Consider the following 23,467-nt stretch of genomic DNA (forward strand, 5'->3'; position numbering starts at 1 on the left):
TTAGTGCCATGCCTTTGCCAGATATAATTATCATCTCTGCCTCATTTAGCCTTTGTGAAACATAGGTAGATAACAATGCACTTTCTAGAATGAGAGAGAAGATAAAATGAGTGTAAGCTGGCTAGCAGATGACTGTTTTCAAAGTGCTGGATTTTTTTGCTGACATTTATGTTGGAAGTAGTTGCTGTGAATTTCACCTTCTAGCATGAAATTAAGCCAAATGAAAGATTGCCTTGCCACATTGAGGTGGTTTGAGGAGACAGACTACTGGAAAGGCTTAAATTTGTACTGTATCAGTCTTTAAGGGGCCACAGACACAGCAATTTACATGCTTACTGTTAAGCATATGGTGCTTTTTCCTAATAAAAAGTATAACATTTATTATGTTCATTTGATCATATGTTGATTTTTGTTGTTGGAAAGTCATAGGGCTGAGGGTATATATTTTCTGTGTGAATTTGAAAGACAATATGTTAGCCTTATTCTAGAAAAGTTCTAATGTAATTTTAAACACATCTGTTGGGATACACTAGTTCTTTGAAGGGGGTTCTTTATTCCTGTAATAATGACTAGGGTAGTAATTATTACAGTTTGAGAATTTTAAAAACTTAGTAATCAATATGCGTGTATTGATACATATTATAAATGAAGTAGTATGTGTGGAATTACAAAGAGGTTTTGCACAAGAGGTACAGTTTCTGTTACAACATAGTTTCTAAGCTAACAACTGAGAATTTTGAAACATAGTTTAAAAGTAAGGTGAATATTTTACAAAGTTGCGCTCTGTGTATCTGTATCAGCAGTTCTACACTAATTTTTAAATGCAAGATTTTTCTGAGGTGTTGCTGAAATGTGGAGATTGTATATTTGGAATTACGTTGTTCCAGTGACCCTTCTGACTGGCTAAAAGTATTACTGGCAGTTAAGTGTCCTGCTAGATGCCTCTCTCAAGCAATGAGAGCCCATTACTAGTGCAGCTTCTGTGATGTACGGTTACTCTCTCATGTACGTCACTTACATGATGGGAGAAATTGCCATTTTGTGGGTAGTTTTATATTAACAGTAAAGCATCTTCAGTGCAGAAAATCCTGTTAGGCTTGAAACTAATAAAAGTACACTAAGATCAATAGAAAGATAAAAACAAGGTAAGAAATAGAACCGTGGTTAGGGCTTTTTCCTCTGCTCTTTCTCCCTCTCTCTCTCTCTCTCTTAAGAACAAGTGAGAACATATGTAGATGTGGCAAAAGTGAAGAGATACTTATTTTAGATGGATAAACGATAAATTGCACTTTGAATAAGATTTTTTTGAGAGGACTGGCTGTTTTGGGGCCTCAATCATTTATTTTGCCACTTTGCTGAAATCTGGAATGGATGAAGTTAGGTGTTAAAATATGTGCATTTGTTAAATAGAAGGGATAATTTAGCTAATTCTTATATTTAAATGTTCAGTATATATAGCACATTTGCATTTTGATGTTGGAAAAGCTAAAAAGAGGATGGGTAGGGGTGAAAGAATTTGGATCTTATTACAATGTTGATTTTGGAATCTACATATATAGCAGTGCTGAGAGATCTTTTCTGTTCAAAGAAAAGATCATTTTGGACATTGTGCTCCATTTTGTAGTCCTTGTTTATAGATAAATGAATTGGTCAACCCATCAAATGGAGGAAGGACAGCTTTTTATTTTTTTAAATTGACTCTAGCCCTAATTCTAGTATTTGCTCCTCTAGAGATACAATTTAGATCATAGGAATGTTTGCAAATTATTTTTCAATTTCCTAAAACTTGTAATTATGTAAGTATTTTTTTTTCAGTTTTGCCTGTCTTCTCTACTCATTATTGCTTACCATTTATTACATTTTTTATTTTATTATCACAGTTCTAATAATAATAATCTCATTGTAAGGTGCCCAAGGACTAGAATCATCCCTAAGATGATCTCGTTTCTGCTATGAACGTAACATTTTGGTTAAACTTTAAGTTATATCCAGGACTCTTAGGGTGTTGTGCCTGACGGGAGGCTGTCAGGAGCTCAGGGCCACAGAGAGGGCTCTGGAGCCAGAACAGAGATGGAGAAGCTTCATCCTTGGGGGCCACAGGGAGGAGAATGATAGAGGGCATGTCAGGAAGTGAGAGGGTTAGACTCAGCAGTGAGGAACGCGATGAGCGGTTATAAGAGGGTCTACAGCTCCTAAGACCCACAGGTGGAAAGTGTGACCTGGAGGAAGTTTTGGAGGTCGCCCCATCAAGTGTTTTTCAAACTGTTAGAATAGCCCCTGGGTTTGGACCTTGAGGGGAGCTTGGCGAGATGAGGGGGAAGTCAAAGAAATGGGGCTCCTGATCCATACCCAGCGTGGCACCCAGCACAGTTCTGCTTTCTAAAATATCTATTTTATATGTTGGGATTATATTTGAGAATTGGGTTCTCTGCTAAAGTGATTTAAAAAAAAAAGTTTGAAGACCTCTGAGTTGAAGCCTGATGATTAGATTACTGGGTGATAGTGGAAACCTCTTATTTTATAGGAGAGGAAACTAAGGAACAAGAAACTTCTGAGAATACACAGTTTCCACCGGTGGGTCCCAGCTTGTCTGGCTCCTGCATGCAGGGCCATATGAGCTCTGGAAATCGAGCAAGGTTAAGGAATAGTAGTGATTTCCAGAGTTCCGATACAAAAATAGGTGGAACTGTCCATACCAAGTCCAGTGCATGCTATCTTATGAAGATTAGGTTACTTGAATTTTTAGGTGACTTTGGTCAGCCATGAAAGTTGGTTGCTCTTGAGTTAGACTGGAGGAATAGATTGTATCTTCTAAGGGTAAAAGATCAATCCAGGCTTTACCTTTTCAATAATCTTATTTTTTAATGTACTAAATTAGAGGTAAAGTGTGGAATTGAAAGCAAAATATGGAGCCGAAAAATGGAAATTAAATGTTTACAGTCATTGCTGGGCAACTTGTTTCCCTTCATTTGATGTACTAACTCTTTTGGAAATAAACTGGGGGGTTTTATCTCATGCTTTGATGTGCTGTATGTTTTAATGTTTACAATGGTTTTAATTCTTTATTTCATTTGAAAATTTGCTAAAACTGGTTTCCTGATTTCATGATTATTGTTGAGAGAAAAATGTTCTTTATTTTTAAAAAAGTTTATATGATTTCTACATTGACGAATGTTCTTCTTATACCAGGATCCCAACCATTTGAGCTGAATTTGTTTGCTGGTTCTTAATCTATTTTCATTAGCTAAGCTGTTGTGAAAAAAGGCCCCATGGGAAGAACAAAATTAGCTTAGTAATTTTGCTCATTCAGCCATGTGTATATAACATGACTGTTTTCATTTCTGATGTTGCAGCTGAACTGGATCAAAAGCAAATAATTTTCACATCCTCTGAGTACGTCTTTGTCTCCTGTCACTCTGAAGTCTTTTTTGTGTGTGTCTGTTTTTTTTTTGTAGGTGAGGAATTTTAAATTGGAACAGGAACAAGAGAAAAACAAAATTTTGTCAGAAGCACTGGAGACTCTAGCCACTGAACATCATGAATTAGAGCAGTCTTTGGTTAAAGGATCTCCACCTCTCAGCATCCTTAGTGAGGACGAGTTCTATGATGCGCTTTCAGGTAACTCTAGAGCCCTTCCATCTGTACTGTTGGTCATTTAGAGTCTACCACCTAAATGTCTTTTTAGAGCATATGTCACCTTGAGTTTCCCAAAATAGAGCTATATCAGTGTAGCCCCCCAATTACCTTTTGTTGGTGTGTCATATTATTAAGGCAGGAGTCTGAAAGTTTGGAATAAAATTTCATTTCATCACTGCTTCTGACTATACTGAACATGTGTGCTATGCTGGGATTGGAGCGCTGCTAAAACTGCCCACCTTTGATCTAGACCTTTGTTCAGTGACTATTTCTTGAATACCTCCTAGTGCCAGGTGCTATCCCATGTTCCAAGGACAGAGAGCTGGACAGTTCCTGTCCTCAAAGAGGTCTGGTGTAAAGGTTACAGATAAGCACTTGGTTACAGTACAGTATGGTAAATGCCAGAGGAGAGGGGAGATCACCATGTAGCCTCAGCCGAGGAAAGGAGGCACTTAACTTTGCCTCAGAAACACATGCGGAAGGACCGCATGGCATGCCTGCAGGGACCATGGACTCCAGAGCCTCTGAAACTAGCCAGCTGTGTGACCTGGGGCAAGTTCCATGACGTCTCTGGCTCACAGTTTCCACATATTTAAAATGGGATAATTACAGCATTCATTTCAGCAGGTTGTGTGATTAACTGGGTTGGTATGTTTAGTGCCTAGAACAGAGTTGGTTAATACTCAGTATTGTGTGGCGAGTTGAGGATGACTTAGGAAAGGAAGAACTGCTAAGTAGTTTTGACCTTTTAGGAATTTAGTTTAGACTTTTCCAGGCAGGCGTGGGCAGGAGAGGTGAAGGGGAACATGGAAAGCAGTGGTTGAGGATCAGTGAGATTGAGAAAAATTATTTTACGGGAGGAAATGAAATGTGTATATGATAGGTTGAGTGTATACAATTACTGGTTTCACATAACTTGACCATGGAAGCAGAAAACCTCAGCATATGTGAAATGAAGGATCAAATTCATAACAGGAAATGAAAGAGAGGATGCATGGTGAGAGGTAGTAGAAATGAGAGCTAAAGAAGATTAGGTGTAGGATGTTAAAGAAAATGATATTATAATTGGGACAAGGAAAACAATGTTGGTAGGATGTAGACTGATGGAGACGAGAGTCATTGTTTAAGACAAAGAATCAAACAGGAATTTATTAGTAAAGGTGTGATAGAAGTAAAGGAAGGGGGAAAAGTAAATTTAATAGCCAGACCGTGGAATAATTAGAGAAAGATTATAATGACCGTGGTATCGTCCGTTACCCATAGGGTTTGTGAGAAGAGCAAGTCATATTGGGAAGAGAAAGTAAAGCTAGGATTTGAAAGTGGTGGAATGAATGGTAAGATGAAGTTAAGTATTTAACACGACTTGGGGGGAGGCAGGAGGGAGAGTGACTACTGACACTGCACATCGATCGACCCTGTGTCTAGTCTTTTTAAAGGTTGCATAAAAGTCCATGATACAGTTGTACCACAATTTCCTTAATCATTCCTTGAGAGACATTTAGTGGCTACTATCTTCTTTCTGTTTCTCAGTCATTTTTTTGACTCCTGTCTCCTCTGGGAGGAGATAAAAAGAACTATATTGACATGTCCCAAAAGTTGTTGTAATGAAAAAAGAAGGAAATGATAATTTTAATTTTCATTTAATTTTAATATATGTATATAATAATTTTAATATATATTTTAATATATATTTTAATATATATTAATATATATAATTTTAATATATATATAAAAATAACTATAGTACCTGTAGTCCCTATATGAATAAATTTCATCTCCAGTACCAATTCATACTGATCTGCAGTATCTGCTGCTTTATGGGTTGCTGAGCTGTGAAAGATCCTCAGGCCCAGTCCAAGAGCCTGGGCTTATCAGCACAGTGTCCCGTGGTGGTAGGTGCCTTGAATGGCCTACCTGAGTTTTGTTACATTTGCCTGAACATAGTAGCCCTTCTGTGTCCACTCCTGCCATTTCCTACGACAAGTTTTGGGAATCACTTGGTACAGTGTATTAATAGAAACTGCATTAAAATTAAGAGTCAGATGTCCTTGGTTCAAACCCTGACCTGCTGTTGACCCAGCCACCTAATTCACTGAGATCATAAAAGCCATCATTTGGGAATGATTTCATCTTCCCACTGCAGCCTCCACACATCAGCCTCCATCCCACTTCCTTCATCACTTCTGTTACACAAAAGAAGAAATGTCCCTCCTTAATCAAGGCCATCACTTCCCCATTTGTTCTGGTACCCAAATCTTTGTGCCTTCTCAAGGAGACTTTAGTTGTTGCTTCCTTCACTCAGACTTTCAACACCATATAACTCTAAATACTAACTTGAAATTCCGATATTAGTTTACTGTTTTTGCTATAATAAATTACCACAAACCTAGTGGTTTAAACAATGTGGATTTATTCTCTTATAGTTCTGAAGGTCAGAAGTCCTAAAATCAAGGTGCTTGCAGAGTGTGTTCCTTCTAAAGCATCTAGGAGAGAGAGTTTCCTTGCCTTTTCTAGCTTCTGGAGACCTGCCTGCATCTCTTGGCTCAAGGCCCCATTCTTCTTCTTTAAAGCTATAATGGCAGTGTGACGTCTTCCAGTCTCTCTGGCTCCGACTCCCCTCCCTTCCTTTGTTGAGGACCCTTGTGATTACATCGAGCCCACCCAGGTAATCCAGGACAGCCTCCAGATCTTTAGCTGAATCATATACCTTTAGCAAGAATCATCTCAAGATCTTGAGCTTAATCATATACCTACAAAGTCACTTTTACCCTAAAAGGCAACATATTCACAGGTTCCAGAGATTAGGGCACGGGCATCCTTGAGGAGCCATTATCCTGTATACCACAATTTCTGCACTTGTATTTCCAGTCCTGACCTCTTGCTAGAGTGTATATACTCAGCTGTCAGCTTGATATGTAAAAAATGAATTCTTGATCTTCCTCCCAGATCCTGTTCCTCTTGGGGTTGGCCTCATTTTAGTATTAATAAATGGCACCTCTTCATCTCCTAAAGCCAAGAAAGTAGGAGAGCTTTATGACCTTCGTGTGAAACACAGAGCAAGGCCTGTCCATCCTGCCTCCCATTGTACCATGAGTTCTTCCATGTTCTGTTGGTGTAGGGGACCGGTTGAAGGTGCAGGTGCTGGAGCTGGAGCTGTTGATACAACGTAGCTCTACCAACTCCTGTGCCCTTGGGGAAGTTATTTCGCTTTTCTTTGCCATATTCCTTCATCTGCAAATGGATCATACAATTATTGTGAGGAATAAATGAATATTTGTCATGTACTTCAAACAGTGCCGGGCATACGGAGGGGTTGACAAATGTCAGCTGTCATTATCGTCACCTGCACTGTGCCCACTCTCCTCTGGCCTCTGAACTGATCCCTGAGCTTCCAGCCTTGCCCTGCGGAAGTTTGTTCCGTGCACACCATGCACAGTGATCTTTTGTAGATAATCACATCGTGGCATCCCCCTACCTAACATCCTCCAGATAGAATCCACACACCTTCACGGTCCTCTAGGGCTCTCGACATGATCCAGACCGTGCCTGTCCTCGCACTCAGCTTGTCCCTTTGCTCCCTCCACTGTCTGCACTCTTGCCACACTGGCCTCGGGCCAGGCCTCAATGCAGCAGTGAAGTCAAGCGATCAAGTGCACGGTTAAATGAGAGCAGGGAAACATAAATAAACCCATGTCTCATTCGAAGCTTGATTTCAGCTCCTTAAATGGCAACAGTAGATTAAATCAAGCCTAGCCTAATACTGAGAAGATATGAAAAAAAGATTTTTAAAGATACTACTTTTAAAATATGTTAAAATTGTTTTCACTAAATGTGTAATCTTTTTAAAAGTTGCTAACTTACTTATGTTACTTCCTTCAAAGTAAAAGGATAATTTTGTGTAATCTAAAGCCCATGTGGTTTGCTGTTTCCCTTTATCATGTCTCTTTAAGCGTTTTCAAATAAGCAAGATCAATGGAAATCTAATACAGTGGGGGAACCTTGGTGGAGAGCCAGGAGTGTAAGCTAATAATTTTTCCAGCCCTGTGGGATCGCTTGAAAAAATTATTTTTCCAGTATGCTCAGTGACTAAAGATTTCACGAAATTCCATAAAGTAAGCATATTTCTTTCTCACCATTCGGTTGGATTCCATTGTGTAAAATTATTGGGAGACAGATCTAATAACGTATCACATTTTGTCCTCATTGTGTGTGTGTGTAAGGACTGAAGTGGTTATAGCAAGTGAAATTCTGGATGTAAACCATAAGTGAACACTTCCTGGGAAAAGGGCTAAACTTAGATTCATGCATATTGAAGAAAAAAAAGATTTAATGAGAAACTAAAGGCTAACTAATTCTGTGGAAAAACTATTCTGCTAGCTAATCAAGTTGTAGAAATACTTTCCAGAAGAAAGTGGTTTTTTAGATATTTCTATCGTATCAGTTTCACTTTTACTTTATGCTTCTCTGTCTACCAAAGCTCTCGAACATTTCCCCTGGGTGGTCTTTCCTGCCTCCGCCAGGCAGAATTCATTTCTTCCTTTGCATTCCTTCAGTTTACACTTCTTTTATAGCCTTCCGTTGTGTCTCTTTTACTTGTCTCTTTAGGATGGTGGGGACCATATCTGTTTATATCCCTAATGTGCATAGCACAGAATCATAGTTGCTCTCTAAATTCTTGTTGAAAGCAGGTGGTTGAAGAAATGTCATTGATATTTCTGTCCTCCCTAAAAATATATTGGTATTCAATAAAGAGCCCAAGATAATCAGCAACACTTGCTGATTTCATGCATCTGTATTCTCCACTTTGACTTCTGTCGGGGACAGGAGGGACAGGCGGCCAGGGAGGGAGCAGGGATGAGATGTTATTAGAAGATAGATTTGTTCTCAAGGAACTTACAGTCAAGTTGGAGCCAGGAGCCTGCTCACAGGGAGCGGAGAGATGCAAAGTAGCTAAGGGGGAGAAAAATAAAGGTGCATGGCTTTTGTGAGTCTCTAATAATCTTCTAAGGAATTGTTTTTTTATTGCCAGCTAAATAAATAATTTCACGGCTGTTACTCTTTAGTACCGGCCTGAGATAGAAGTTTCATGGAAAATTCCTGCTCTTTGAATATTATAAGTTCAGAATATATTGTTTTTCATACCGTGTGTTCACTTTCCTTTTTAGAAACATGTTGAGCTCAGTTGCTCTAGAAAGGCTTTCTTGCTAAGTTTTCCTCTTAAGGCTATTTTGGTTGAAATGTGCATGAATAATGCATGAAATCCAATAGTGTAGACCAGCAAAACCAATAGATTGAAACCAGTTTTTGCATTTCTCAGCAGTCATAAGGGCAGATCTTTTAAATGATGTCTGTTTGGATTAAAACTTTCAAAACAGAGGTGGTAACGCAGTGACTTTGGTTTTACGTGGAAGACGGTTTTTGAAATAGCTGTGTATTTCTTATCCGTGCCTTTCCTTTATCTCTTTTCTGTAGTCTGGACCTGTCCAGGATTTGGCGATCTTACCCACCTCTCTATTCGTAACACTTATTTCTCTATTATCGCTTTTATTTTACAATTAACTATATATGCTGCTCTGTTCTTGCTTTTATATAACTTTTAATGTATTTCTTCTTTGTCTCCCAAACAACACCATATATTCCTCATGGGCAGAGACCTTATGCTAACTTTTGTATTCCCACTGTTGCCTTGCAAAAGACAGGCTAATTGGTTGATGTGTGCAAATTGAGTATCAGAGAATGTGACTGTTATCAAACACTCTGTATATGTAGTATATGGTGTAACGTTCTGGAAGGTGTCAAAGTAGTAGAAGGGGCTCTTAATCTGGTTTTATATTTATAGCATTAAATAATTATCCAGCAGCTTACTCATTATATAAATGTTGTAGGCACGCAGCAGTGAATGTAATTTATCCTTTAAGTTTTGGGTTGATACTCTCTGGGGTCGCTTTTATTTTAGAAAAATGTTTTTATTGACTAAGTAAATGTATCTATTAATATTTATTGTAAAACCATGTGCATTTTGCACTGTCTGGGCATTGAGAGGATTTTGTTAATGAAACATACATCTTGAGTGCTGACTGTGACAGATGCTTTGTTAGGCATGGAGATTCCAAGCTAAGTGAGAGCCAGTCCCTGAAATCAGGGGGTTTGTAGTCAGGCTAGGGGAAAAGAGACTGATGCTTGGTGTAGGTAATTACAGTGTAAAGTGATCGGGATCTGGTCCTCCAGTCCACTGTAAATACTCACTCCCAAGATATCAGCCCCTAGAGTTTACCTTTCTCAGTAAGTATATCTTCTCTGTAATCTCAGTTTCATACATCCCACAATGTGACCACTGTCTTCTGTCTTTGACCCACTCTCTCTAAAACCCTGCTCCATCCTTTCTTTGATCACACCCAGACATCTACTCCACCTTTCACTGTCCCTCCTTACTGGGCTTAGGTTGCATCACAGGGCCACTCTCCTGCCTTTCCCTCCCTGCACCGTGCTCCTCTGGCAAAGCTCTAGTCCATTCTTCTCCCCCTTCTACACCAGTCCTTGGGCAACTAGGCGAGGCTGTGGACACATGCAAGCCCACGCTGGCAGGCCTCGCTTTAAATCCATGGCTGCTTACATCTCTCATACTTTGCTGCCCAGCAATGCTATTACATTTTTCTAGTTAGTGCTTTCTACATGCTTATTTCATACTTCTTATCTCACCTAAAATTTCTACTATTTTTTTCTCCCATCCTGCTCCACCTGAGGACATTGTTTATGTCACTGAGAACTCCTCGTTTCTACTTCCAAAGCCACTAGTACATGTGCACGTGCCCCCCCCCCATGCCCTGCCTTCTCTACGTGTGACGATGAATGTTCCATCCCTAACGGAAGCCAACCCCCTCTGCGTGTGTGTGGGGTCCCAGCCCCTCTAACCTACTTAAGGACCCCATGCAGTTCCTTCTCTCTGCCAGGTAATCAAGTATCCCTTATCCCCCTCAACGTATCCTACCTTAAAAAGAAAACAAGACCTTTGGCTCCACACCACTTTCCTTCCCTGCTAGTCGTCTTGAACATGCTCCATTTGTACGTTTGTTCCCACCATTGCGCTGTGATTTCTCATGACTAGGTCATGGTCGTGGCCCAGTGGAGCAGTCCTCTCTGTTTTCTTCTTTCTTCCCCACTCAGCAGCCCTTGAAGCTGCTTATTACTGCCTCCTCCTTAGGGCACTTTACTTGGCTTCTAGAATTCCACTCTCACTTGATTTTTCTCAGTTTCTTTTGTTCACCTTTTCGTTTCCTTCCAACTTCAGATCTTAGAGCGTCATTAGCAGCATAGTCATTAAAGCTCTTCTCTCTACCCTCCCTCCCTAGATCCTTTGTACTGAGAGTGTCCTCTGTGGGCATCACCTGGGAGCCTGTTGGAAATGCAGAACTCAGCCCTAGCGAATAAGAATCTGCAGTTTTACAAATCCCTAGGTGATTGGTAGGCACATTAAGCTTGAGCAACATTGCCTTAGATGACCTCATCTAGTCTCGTGCCTTTCAGTGTTGTCTATTCTGATCATTCCGTACTGGAATATCCAGGCTCATTTTTCACCTCTGAATTTCAGACTGAGATCTAAATGTCTACTCAACATGTTCACATAAATGTCTAAAGGGATCTATCTCCTCAGTGTCTTAAAATGTCTAGACTAGAACTCTGGGCTTCTAGTCACAAGCCTGCCCTTCCGCAGTCTCTCACATCTTGGTAAATGGAAGAACTGTCTTTCCAGTTGCTCAGACCAAGGCTGAGAACCTCTGATTTTCCATCGCAGACTCTTTTATTTTTTTCTCTCATACCCCACATTCAATCCATCAATAAACCCTGTCAGGTCTACCTTCAAAACACAGAGGGTCTGATCAGGTCTCCTCAGCCCCATCACCCTGGCCCCAGCCACCTGTCACCTGCATTGTTAACATCGCTTTCTGACCCTCTCTGCTTGCACCTTACTTCATTTTCCACCCTGAATTCAGGGTGCTCATTTCAAAATGTAAATCGGTTCACATTGATTCTCTACACAGAACGCAGAATGCTCTGATGGCTTCCAAAGCCCTAGGTGGCCTGGCTCCCAGCTCCTTCCTGCCATGGAACTCGTCCTTGGCCTAGCAAGTATGCCCTCTCTCGGTTCCCTGCTTCCTGTGACTTCGTCTGTCTGGAGCACTCTTAACCCAGATGTCTACAGGGCTTGCTCCCCACTTCCTTCATTTTCCTGCTTGGAGAGACTGTTACCGTGTTGTTTTCTATCCCTTTTCCTTATCTTTCTTTTTAAAAATAGCACCTCAGGCGTAATGTGCATTTGTTTGTTAGTTCTCCTCATTGTTTAGTTCACTGATGTGTTTCTATCTCCTAAAATCTTGCCAGACAAAGAAAGAGGTGTGTGATAAATATTTGTTGGGCAAATAAGTACCACCAGAAGGTGTGTGAGGTGTGTTACAGGAATTCAGAAGAGAGGCAGCTGTCTGAGGAAACAGGAGAAAGCATCACAAAATGAATGACATTTAAGGAGTGTTTTGAAGGGTCAGTAAGAGTTCTTCCGACAGATGAGAGGCAGGGAGAAAATATCTCTTTGGAGGAAGGAAACAGGTGCAAAGGAAGAGAACAGCAGTTTTTAAAACTATCACAAAATGTGACATGGCAGAAACAGAGGTGAGTGTATTGGGTGCTGAGGGGCAGGGACAAGAGATAGAGCCAAGCAGGTATTTAGGACCAGCTTGCGATGAGTCTTGTTGCAAGATTCTGCTGAAGAATTTGAATTTTAACATATAGATGGTAGGGGGCCAACAGATAATTAAGTATGTAGGGTGATGTCAGATTAGTGTTTTAGAAAGTTTCATTCTTTTAATAAACATTTTGGAATTCTTATACTATGCTTGCATTATGCTAAAAATTAGGAATGCAAAGGAAAAAAGGCATGGTCCCAACTCGGGGTTCACATTCTGGTAGAGTACTTGTATTTTACGGGTACAGGTTGATTTGATGCCCCGGTGTCCTAGGTGGGATGACAAGGGCTTGAGCAAAAGCAGTGTTAGGAAGAACAGGAAGTTTCACTGCTTTCCCTTTGTTGCTTTAGGGCTGTGGTCCCCACTCCTGGGCCACACCACGGCAGGAGGTGAGCAGCAGGTGAGTGAGTGAACTGTATTTACAACTGCTCCCTATCACTTGCCATTCCCCCAGTCCATGGAAAACTTGTCTTCCATGAAACTGCTCCCTGGTGCCAGAAAGGTTGGGGACCACTGCTTTAGGGAACACATGTCCTTCTGAGCTCTGCTCCAGGTTCAGGGGCTGCCTCCAGGAATCCTGGCTGGCTTTCTTGACTTGACCGAATACCCTGACAGCTCTCTTTGCACACAGCACCTCAGCACTTCCCCTGGCTGAAGTTCTGTACTAGTCGTGTGACTTTTTGCTTCTTGCCAGCCCTGGCACTTGGCCAGACAGGGAACTCCAGGAGGAGCTTGGCATCGCTAGTAACCAGCATAGAGTCTGGCACATGGTTGTGGATCACATATTTGAGTGAATAAAATTTTAAGATACATTTTAAGGCAAAATTAAGTGAACTTGAGAGGACTAGTTAGTAGTGGAGGATAATATCCTTAGGATTCTCATTTATTAACTGAAAATTCCCACTTGGCCCAAAGCATCTCAGGCTCTATGTGATGGAAATCAAACATGTGCTCCTACAATGCCTCCTTACGTAGTCCCGCCTTGGTTAGTGGCATTGCCACTCACACACCGTGGAAGCTACAGACGTGAAAGTCATCCTTTTACCCGCCTCCCCTGCACCCCTCTGCCAATCTAGGTATGTAGTCTTGCTTCTTCTGTTCCCCCTATTGCCTCCCTCCATATTCATTGCCAGTGCCTCAGTGCAACCTCTCTGTCCTTTTGACCCCACAGACTATGACAGGGCCTTCCTGACAGCCATCCCTGTCGCTGGTCTTTGTCTCTATTGGCCGCCTTTTACACTGCACATCGTCAGGTGTGGTCGGCCCCCCAAACATAGCTCCATGTCCAAATCCCTGGAACCTGTAAATATTATTTGAAAAACAAGATCTTTGCAGATGTGATTAACTTAAGGATTTTAAGATGAGAAGATCGTCATAACTTACCCATGTGGGATTTAAATGCCATCACAAGTAACCTTAAAAGGCGAAAGCAGCAGGAAATTAGACAGAGAAGCTGATGTGAAGATGGAGGTAGACATTGCAGTGATGTTGCCACAAGCCAGGGGAGCTGGCAGCTACTGGGGCTGGAAGAGGCAAGGCATGGATTCCCGCCTAGAGCCCAGAGGGAGTGCGGCCCTGCGGACACTTTGATTTTGACCCAGTGAAACTGATGAGTATTTTTGAACTTCTGGCCTCCGGAATTATGAGACACTAAATTTCTGTTGCTTTAATCATCGATTTTTTGATAGTTGTTACAGTTGCCATGGGGAGTGATACATCAGGGCTTTCTAAAGTCTAAAACTGATCTTAATCAGTCTCTGGAAAAATGCCCACCGACTCCCCATCACCTACGGTTAAAGTCTGAAGTCTGAGATCCGATCCACTTTTATCCTTTATTTCTGAGGACCATGACTTTTTCCTCTGGCCCTCTGGCTACGCTAGAGAAAATCTTGGCCGGAAACCTTGTTCTTTCAGAACTGTTTTTTTTTCCCCCTGACATCTGGTGTTCTCTCTCCCCGCCTTAAACTCTTATTCTTCCTGCCCAGTGCAGCTCAAATGTCAGCTCCACCTGGAAACTGACCCTGGTTCCTCTAGTGGTTTCTTCCCCTATCCCCTCAAACTCTGTGTTGATACACACATCTATACGCGTGTCTTGCACTAGATTGGACTTTGAATATTTGGAGGACACCAGCCACAACTTATTAATGTTCGTAAACCGTTTCAGCAACTAGCACTCTACCTGGTGTGTGGTAGACGTTAGTAAATGTTGATTTGTTAAATCGAAGTCACGTGAAAATACTTTGTTTTCTAACTATGGATGATTCTGTAATTGGCCTTTAGTTCTAGAACCATTTTCTTTGTAGAGTGAGTGCATATGTGACCTTCCTGAAATAATGTTGAGAAAGGATGTCAACAAGACAAATTGGGAAGCTCTGGATTTAGTAATCCAAAATAGATAAGCATAAAATTCCCGGTAGCCCACACACTATGGTTTATATTAATATGATTCTCCATCTTCAATTACATGGGTGGATTTTTGCAAGTTGTAGAAAACAGTAGTAGATTTAGTTGCTTGGGGACAAGCAAATAGTTTTAAGAAACTCTGTCACAAGCAACACTATACCATATGGCTATTTTTGACCTTGGACATCATTCAGAGAGGATATGTCTAGAATGTCTCTAACTCTTGTTGCTTGCTGCCAAGACTCTGAAGTTTTTGTCACTTCCTTAGTAAATTATTGTAGCAGGCCCTTCTGGACTCATCCTGATATTCAGTTTATAATTTATGTTAAATGTGATAAGTTTTGTTTATTTTGTATCCTTCATATTTTCTGTGCTATTTCTGAGTTTCTGTAACTGTATCTTAAGGCTAAATAAAAATGTGGCACTGGTATTTTAAGCTGTACCTTGGATTACTTTGGACATTTTTAGAACATGCCGAGCACGTGGGAAACCATAAACAATAAAGGTATTAAATCGAGCGTGTGTGTGTGTGTTGTGTCCTGGCCATTTTCTGCTACCTTTAGTAAGAAGAGGAAGGGTGACTTGGACGTTATCTACTGTTTGGCCACGTCTTACGCCTTTGTACTGTTTGTTCTCAGGCTGGTTTCCAAAGGTCATATTAGAAAAAAAAACGCTTATCAGGATAACTTACAAGAATTGTTGGCATGTTTATATTTTGAACTTTCTGGCCTCTTCTTTCAGCCTTTTAACAGGAGGAAAAATTAAGCAATCAGTGCCTGAAAAGTTCTCTCATTCAAAAAAAGTAAGATAGCGGTTAGGAACCTTGAATTCTGGAATAAAGTTAAAGTCACAGTATCCCAATGACAACCATTGGCTCCCATGCTATTTTGACAAGAAAGGGGACTATGTCCAATCTGAAATGTGCTTAAAATAAAAATAAGGCTTAATATAGACAGAGCTTTAAAAACCTGGGCTATGGGAGACTTGTCACATTGAAACAAACTTTGTGGGTGTTTTAGCCATTCTATTAACACTACTGTTTTAATTGAGAAATTAATCAGACAGAGATTCTACCTTCAGTGCTTCTCTGTAAGCTCTAGAGTATTTTGTAAAATATAGTCTGTTTTTCAAAATGTTATTCTGATACTTTTTCTATAAAATATAATTATCAAATCCTTTCGGACCTAGATGGAAAAAATACAAACCCACAAGCAAGTTCATACCAAGTTATTCCATTTCCCATCATTATTCAGGGCTGTGAAGTTTTCCTGATCGCCCATCAAAAGTTTACTAAATGATGTAGGGCTATTTTATAAATTCCTTACCCTGTTTTTCTGGGGGTCAGTGAAGCATCCTGACAATTTTGAGTAGCTTTGCTTATAGAAACATATATATTTATAAGGGGAAAATGTAATGGAAAATAAAAAGAATAATGAAAAGCTAACATTGTCTGAAAACTAGCTATGTATATTATTAAATAAGTTTCTTCTGCATTTAAAAATATATCTGTAGAAAAATCAACCAATTTGGCTTCTGTGTGGTTGTTATTGACATTGAGGTGAGAGTTAACAGGACTAGAATGTATTAGGTCATTAAATATGAAGTGTCTGATTTTGAATCAAAAGTTTAGTTTAATATCTCTCAAACAAGGAGCAGTACAATTAATCAAAGTATGTGTCTAAACTATCGCCACAGTTTTGCCATCTTAATGGTAGCTTGAGTATGGCAGCAGCCAGGAAGCCTGGAGAGCGAGTGGCGATGAATTCACAAAAGGCATTTTCCGCAGCTTGTTGAAATATGAGTTTTTCCTTGCAAGACGTGGTCCAAAGCCTGAAAGAAGTGCTAGTCAGTTGGTGCAAGGTCTGTGAATATGGTGGATGACAGAGAGTTTCCAAGTCCAGCTTCTATAGTTTGAGCAGCGTTTTTTGTGACATACGGTCTTGCAAGAGGATTAGCCTGTCTCTGTTGACCAATGTTGGCTGCTTAATTGCAAGCATCCTCACCATTTCATCCAATTGGTTGCAGTAGACTTCCACTGTAATCGATTGACCAGGTTTCATGAAGCCATAGTGGATAATGCCAGCACTGGACCACCAAACAGACACCATTAGCTTTTTTGGATGAATTATTCAGTGAAGGTATAATCTATTAAGAATGCTTCCCTGTTACCAAGAAGGCAAATTCAAACTCTTTCCTACTACATGTATTTTTTAAAATGTTTTTAAATGTTTAATTATTATGAGTACATAATTTATATCTTTATAGGGTACCTGTGATGATTTGCTACAGGCACACAATGTGAATTAATCAAATAGGATTATTGGGGTATCATCACCTCAGGCGTTTATCATTTCTTTGTGTTAAGAACATTCCAGTAGCTTTTAGTTATTTTAAAGTATACTCTAACTTACTGTTGATTACAGTCACTTTATTGTGCTATCAAATATTGTTCATTCTATCTAACTATATATGTGTAGCTGTTAACCATCCCCACTTTATCCCTCCCTCCCCGTCCCCTGCCCAGCCTCTCGTTACTGTAATTCTACTCTGTCTCCATGAGATCAGCTGTTTTTAATATTTAGCTCCCACATGTGAGTGAGAACATGCGAGATTTGTCTTTCTGTCACGGTACATGTATTTGATATCTCTCAGTTCATAGTACTAGAAATAACTGAGCTTTTGTTTTTAGGGAATGAGATTTTATCCCACGGCCACTATAAATCACGTAATCGATCATGTTTCCTCCTTTGTCTTTGAAGCTACAAAGCTCAGAGTTCGTGACTTACCTCTAGCGAGTGTCCAGAGCCTCACGGCATGTGTTGGGATACTGCCTCATTCCTTGACTCATTTTATATTCTCTTTGTCTCACTGCCTGTCTTTGGGTTTTATTTATCGACTCAGCCTCATTCCTCCCCATTCGGTATCATCCATCGCCACCTTCCTGAGTGCCTTGTTCCTGTCTGCATCGGACCATGCCACTCCTGCTGCTCGGAACAGTCCCCGTGTTGTGACTCTTTCCTCTTCCAGACTCTAATTCCTGGTCAGTGTACTCGGCTCCATCATTAGCCACTGCCCTTTACTGACCTCTGTCCTCTAGTCTCTAAAGTTGACTGATGCCTCCTTTTTGGCCCCCTGCCCCCATTCAGACTTCTGTTATTGCACGTAGGAAAATTTGCTGAACTCGTTTGTTCCCAGAACCTCTGCTAGACCAGATCTCATAGTTAGTTCTTTGAATCCACAAGCCTCGCAGGTTATATAAGGAAGGAGGAGCAAATGAAGTGGGGTCAGATATGGTATATGAGTCAATGTGACAATTGAAAAATGGCCATTGGACTTTGCAATATGGGGGTAATCGGTGACCTTTGTCAGAGCCCTTGGGGGGAGGGTGCGTAGCCTGATTACATTAGAGCAAGGAGGGGTTTGGGGATGGGGTAGACAGGAGTAGGGAAGGCGGGAGAGGAAAGGGGTGGAGGAACCAGGGAGACAGAGTAGCAGAGCTATGGAAAAGGAAGGGGGCGCCAAGGAAGCGAGTCAGGCCCTGCTGGCCCTAGAGGACAAGGGTCTGCCCTGCCATCTGTTCTTGAAGGGACCAATACAGATGAAGCTAGCAGGCCTTCAGCTTGTGTATTCACTAAATCGAAATCTTGTTTTGGGAAAAGTCTGTCTTTGCTCCATAGAAGCTCTTAATTGCTGCTGCTTTTGTGCTTCACTATGTATCTGCTTTTTGTTAAATTTCTTTTTAAGTAGGCAAGTCCCAGTCTTCTGATTTTATATCTCTTAAATTGTGAGCATAATAGAACTCTCCGTAGTCATAGTCCTGTTTCATAAATGCTTGAGAAGTTTTGCTTCATTGCTTTTTGGTTTTCATGATATCTAAGTTATAAACTAACAGTGCATCTTAAATAATACTAACCAATACAGACACAATTATTTTGTTTGACTTTTTAAGTTCTTAGTTGTCTTTTATACGAAACAAATTTTAAAATGTAGAAGTAAAAAAAACCACTCCTGACCCACCGCCCCAAGACTGTGGTTTTTATCTTTTATTCGGGTTGTGTTCCTGCTGCTCCCCTGGGACAGTTCTCACCTTTGCCCGAGCTGCTGCACTTTAGGTTTTTCAGGATTTGCCGTCAGTACCGTCTCTCCTTTGTAGCCCTTCCTGACATCCCTCTGCTTACTCCAGAGAACGATCCCTTTTTTGCCTCACATGCGCTAAACAAACACCTGTCATTTTTACTGCTTTTGTTTGTTTATATCTCTGCTTACCTGAACCAGATTGGTCTTTCTTTAATGCAGAGAAAAATCTCTTTGCTTGCATTCTACAGTTTTAAAATGGTATCCTGATTTTTTGACTTAGCATTATGTTAAAAGCAGTTTTCTATTTTATTAAATTGTTTTTGTAAATATAATTTTTTTTTTTGAGACAGAGTATCTCCCCAACTAGAGTGCAGCGATGTCATTGTAGCTCACAGCAGCCCCCAACTCCTGGGCTCAAGTGATCCTCCTGCCTCAGCCTCCCAAGTAGCTGGGACTACAGGCGTGTGCCATGGTGCTCTGCTAATTTTTCTATTTTTGGAAGAGACGGGGTCTCACTCTTGCTTAGGCTGGTCTCAAACTCCTGGGCTCAAGCAATCCTCCTGCCTTGGCCTCTCAGAATGCTAAGATTACAGGCACGAGCCACTGCGCCCAGCCTGTAAATGTAATTTTATCAACTGCTTGTTTCATCTAATAGGTGACTGTCCCCCTCTTATTGGCTATTCAGGTTGTCTGTCATTTGTTTCAATAAAAGTTTATTTCTGTCTGCCAAGATTGACAATGAAAAAATGTCTCTTTAAGTTTATTATTAAAATATCTGTTTCTTCGTTATAAGGTGCATGACAGAATAAAGTTGTATTTTCAGAAATTCCATTAAAGTTGTATTTACAGAAAAATAACTTTCCCGACATTCAAAGTCTTTCTTCAGGTAGCTTATTCAGAGGGTCAAGCTCAGCGATCAAGATGTATTGTCCAATCTGCAGGTGTATTGTCTAAGAGTTGTCCTTCTCAGTCAACCTAACATAATAACACGAAGTTTCCATGATTTTTGCTGAATTATAGAATACAGTAGTGGGGAAAGAAAGCACTAAAATATTTTCTTTGCTGACCACTTTACCTGTGATACATACTTAGCAGATTGTCAATAAGTGTGTCTAAGGAAGTTTGCCGGGCTGTGTGTCAGAGTCTCTCCTAGAGCAAGTGAGTGGGTCATCTTCTGCCTCCAATGGGAAGTTACAGGTTATCTTGAATTGCTATTTTAATTAAAAACTCAGGCACCATTTCAAGTTTTATGGAGATTCAGTGACTGCTGTTTTAAGCTAAAATGCATAAAGTGTTCAATAAGGGGTGGGAAAGCCTGGGTTCCAACCCTGGTTCCCCCACTCACAAGCCATGAGGCCATCAGCACACCTGTTAATAACCACACAGTCCTGCCTCACCTTCGCCAGAGCATTCTTGACATGCTCAAAAGAGATGAAGAATACGAGAGTGCTTGAAAACTTAATGTACAAAAATGAGTTGTCTTATTATTTCCAAACAGGCCGATGGCACCACTCTGCATAAATAGCCACTTGGCATTTCCATCCTCAGAATGCCTGCCTGACAATTAGTATTCAGACACTCTAGGCTTTCGCTTTGAGGGTTTAAATAGTATCCTACTGGACGAAGTATTTTAAAATTACCTTTGCTTTTGTGTCTATAGTACTGGATGTAATTTAAACTTCTCATAAGGACAGCAATTATAGCTTTTTCATTATTTTGTGAGTTTTAAAAACTGAATGGTCTTTTTAGAGTTTATGCTTAAGATCCTCTTTGAGGCAAGATAAAAATGGAAATTGGGGGGGCAACCAAAGAATATGATTTCTTAAAGAATTGGGTAATCTCTGGAGATCTCTTTTCCTATATAAGATCTGTTTAATTGTGAGCTTATGTAAGCGTACATCTGTTTCATAAATCCACTTTAGCCTTCCTGGGTACAGGTTCTCTGAAATCCCTAAGGAGGTAGTTAACGGATGGATTGTTGAAGGACAAAGTAGGCTGCTTAAGTTTCAAAGCCTGGTGCATTAAGGGAGGTATCCATTGTTACGGAAGCCTCGTGCCCAAGTTCAATTCATTAACCGGGAACTTGCTCTGCCACAGATTCCGAGTCCGAGCAGTCCCTGAGTAGATTGGAAGCAGTGACCGCACACTCCTTTGAAGAGGAAGGAGAGCATTTGAGCAGCAGAAGACACAGAATGTCCGAAGGCAAAGATTGTGGTGGTGGAGACGCTCTCTCCAATGGCATCAAAAAGCACAGGTAGGACAGCCTTGAACAGTTGTCACTGCTGTCTTTTTTTTATGATAAAGTAAATTCGAGTTCATGAAGAAATGTGTGCCTTCTCTTCCTTTTTTCCCCTCTGTGTTGGGGAGTCGTGTGGCTCTATCACCTCGAAGAATGGACTTAACGTAAACACTTTTTCCTGTCTTTAAGAGAATGTCACCTGTAATTGTAGGAACAAAGCACAGAACTTGGGTTTAGCAACCATGTTTTTAGGGGTACATATAAATCCCTTAGTAGGTGATTTAGAGAGGTTGTTCAGAACGACCTATTGAAACTGACGCTGTGCTTTCCTTCTCATACATCTTTTATGACTCTGCCTCTCAGTGCTATTTTGGTTTCTGGTCATTCGATCTTCTAGTTTGTTTTGTTAAGAATGAATGGCAATATTGCCAGCCTGTTGACACAATTTAAATTTAAACAAAAAAAACTTTTATTAAGACCCAGGGTTTGCTGAACATATCCATTTTATACTGTCTAATAATGTTAATTCGTTTTTATGCCTTTGCTGGCTTAGCCCTGGAGATTGTCCCAAATTAATGAGACGTAACAGACACCACAGTTCTCTGGTTACAGCACAAGTTTACAGACACAGCGGCCTGTGAGCGTGCTTGTATTCATATAGGAAAATATTGTATAAAACTATTAGTGAAGGATGTATCCCGTTGTCCCTGTTAAATTCGCTTTTTGGGTAAGGAGTTATTAATGGTCAATTTTTACAGAATAGTTGTTGGATATTTGTAGATTATGTAACTCTAACCTCATTTCTCCACCATGATTCTGGCCACAACTGGTCTCAGCTATTGTTCTGGAAAAAAATGTATGCATCACTTCTCTGATTTATGTGTGTTTTTTTCCTTCTTATTAACAAAAAAATGCCTCAGTGTGTACTTCTAAAAGATCGGTGAGTTTTAAGTAACTAGATAAGAACAGGGGTTTTTTTTGTTGGGTTAGATGTTGTCCTGTAAGCATGCTTATTAATGATCATCCCTTGATGCAGTTTACCATTGCCAGTTACGTGGCTATGGCTAGCAGTGAGTGTCTTTTCTGAATCCCTCTGCAGTCACTATCAGCTCCTTTGAGTTCAGGACTAAATTCTGTCCAGGCCGTGAAATACCTAACAGTAAACCTGGCAGGTCTCCCAGTCTCTAAAGAGAAGACAACCTTTAACTTATTTAACACAGACATCATGCCGATCTGGTTGGGAGCACAGGTGAAATCTTTGGAAAGTTCAAAGAAGCACAGACATATTCGATGTAATTATCAATATCAGAATGAGCACCGTGCTTAGATGCTGCCGTATGCTATGGCTGGGGAGGGTTTCTTCACTGCTTCCCAGGGTCCAGGTGCCCTTTTGTGTGTGCGCTATAATCATGACAGTGGCTATTTTTCATTGGACAGAATTATATTATACCATATTCAAATATTCTGTATTCTAACTCAAATCCAGAGTGGCACAGATGTGAAAGTTAAGATGAAATTGTTCAAAAAGAAATCAGGACATGTCATTAAGGAAGAATGCGAAGAAATGCAACAGGTGGTGACCTAACCAGAAAAGTGAAACTAGTGAAGGACATGCAGCTTACTAAACATATAAATGTAATACAACATTCTTCAGTTATTCAGAACAAATGAGGAAAACTCAGGAAATTGTCAGCAGCCCAATATGTGGGAAAACATCACAATTTCCCATTTTTAAAAAGTAGCTTTCATAGGAGTTTTTTAAAAGCCTGTGTTTTTTTCCCATAAAATTCTTCTCTAATCAAATAGAGCATATGCCACATATAATTAAGGAGTTTGATTTTAGAGTAGAAAAAAAAAAGAATTCAAATCCCTCTTGCCTGCACCCAAAATTGCATTATAGGTAATCTGTGTTTATAATAGATAATTATTATATTGATATTGAGTAATTTGCATTGATAGCAGTTTTGGTGATGTTTTAGAAAGATAGGCATATGTTGCTATAGGATTTGGGTGATCAGCCTGAAGTAGCCAGGAAGTATATTTGAAGTCTTTTGTCTTACCTTTAAAATTCATGTGAAAATTGTATTTGACTTTGTCATATATTTGTTTTCTTTAATATTGAAAAATACTTACTGTTTATATAACTTTACCATAACAATTTTGCATTTCCCCATCACCCCATACCACCAGTTACCCTTTGGGAAATACATACTTACATTTATTTGGAAAGAGATACATGGAAAGTACATGGATTATAACTTTTTTCTTTAAAGAGAGAGAACCTTACAAATTATAGTTCCCATGGAAAGTATTAAATCTCAGCTTAACTAATTTGCTGATAAAATAGAACAAGGGTTTTCAACCATTTTCTTTT

General features: G+C 40.1%; 1 protein-coding gene across 10 annotated transcripts in view; it reads left to right on the forward strand.

The window, feature by feature from the left end:
• The window catches only part of OSBPL1A (oxysterol binding protein like 1A), a 187,755-nt gene that overhangs the window by 111,169 nt on the left and 53,119 nt on the right, over window positions 1-23,467 (forward strand). For 9 of the 10 annotated variants that reach the window (XM_012745965.2, XM_075993584.1, XM_012745966.3 and 6 more), the window contains 2 exons: window positions 3,456-3,618; window positions 20,952-21,108. In XM_012745965.2, the coding sequence (XP_012601419.1) occupies window positions 3,456-3,618; window positions 20,952-21,108 (320 nt within the window). The remainder of the gene's footprint in view (window positions 1-3,455; window positions 3,619-20,951; window positions 21,109-23,467) is intronic. The other variant, XM_012745973.3, reaches the window with a different exon arrangement.

Source organism: Microcebus murinus, chromosome 17 (genome assembly GCF_040939455.1).
Source record: "Microcebus murinus isolate Inina chromosome 17, M.murinus_Inina_mat1.0, whole genome shotgun sequence".
NCBI lineage: Eukaryota > Metazoa > Chordata > Mammalia > Primates > Cheirogaleidae > Microcebus > Microcebus murinus.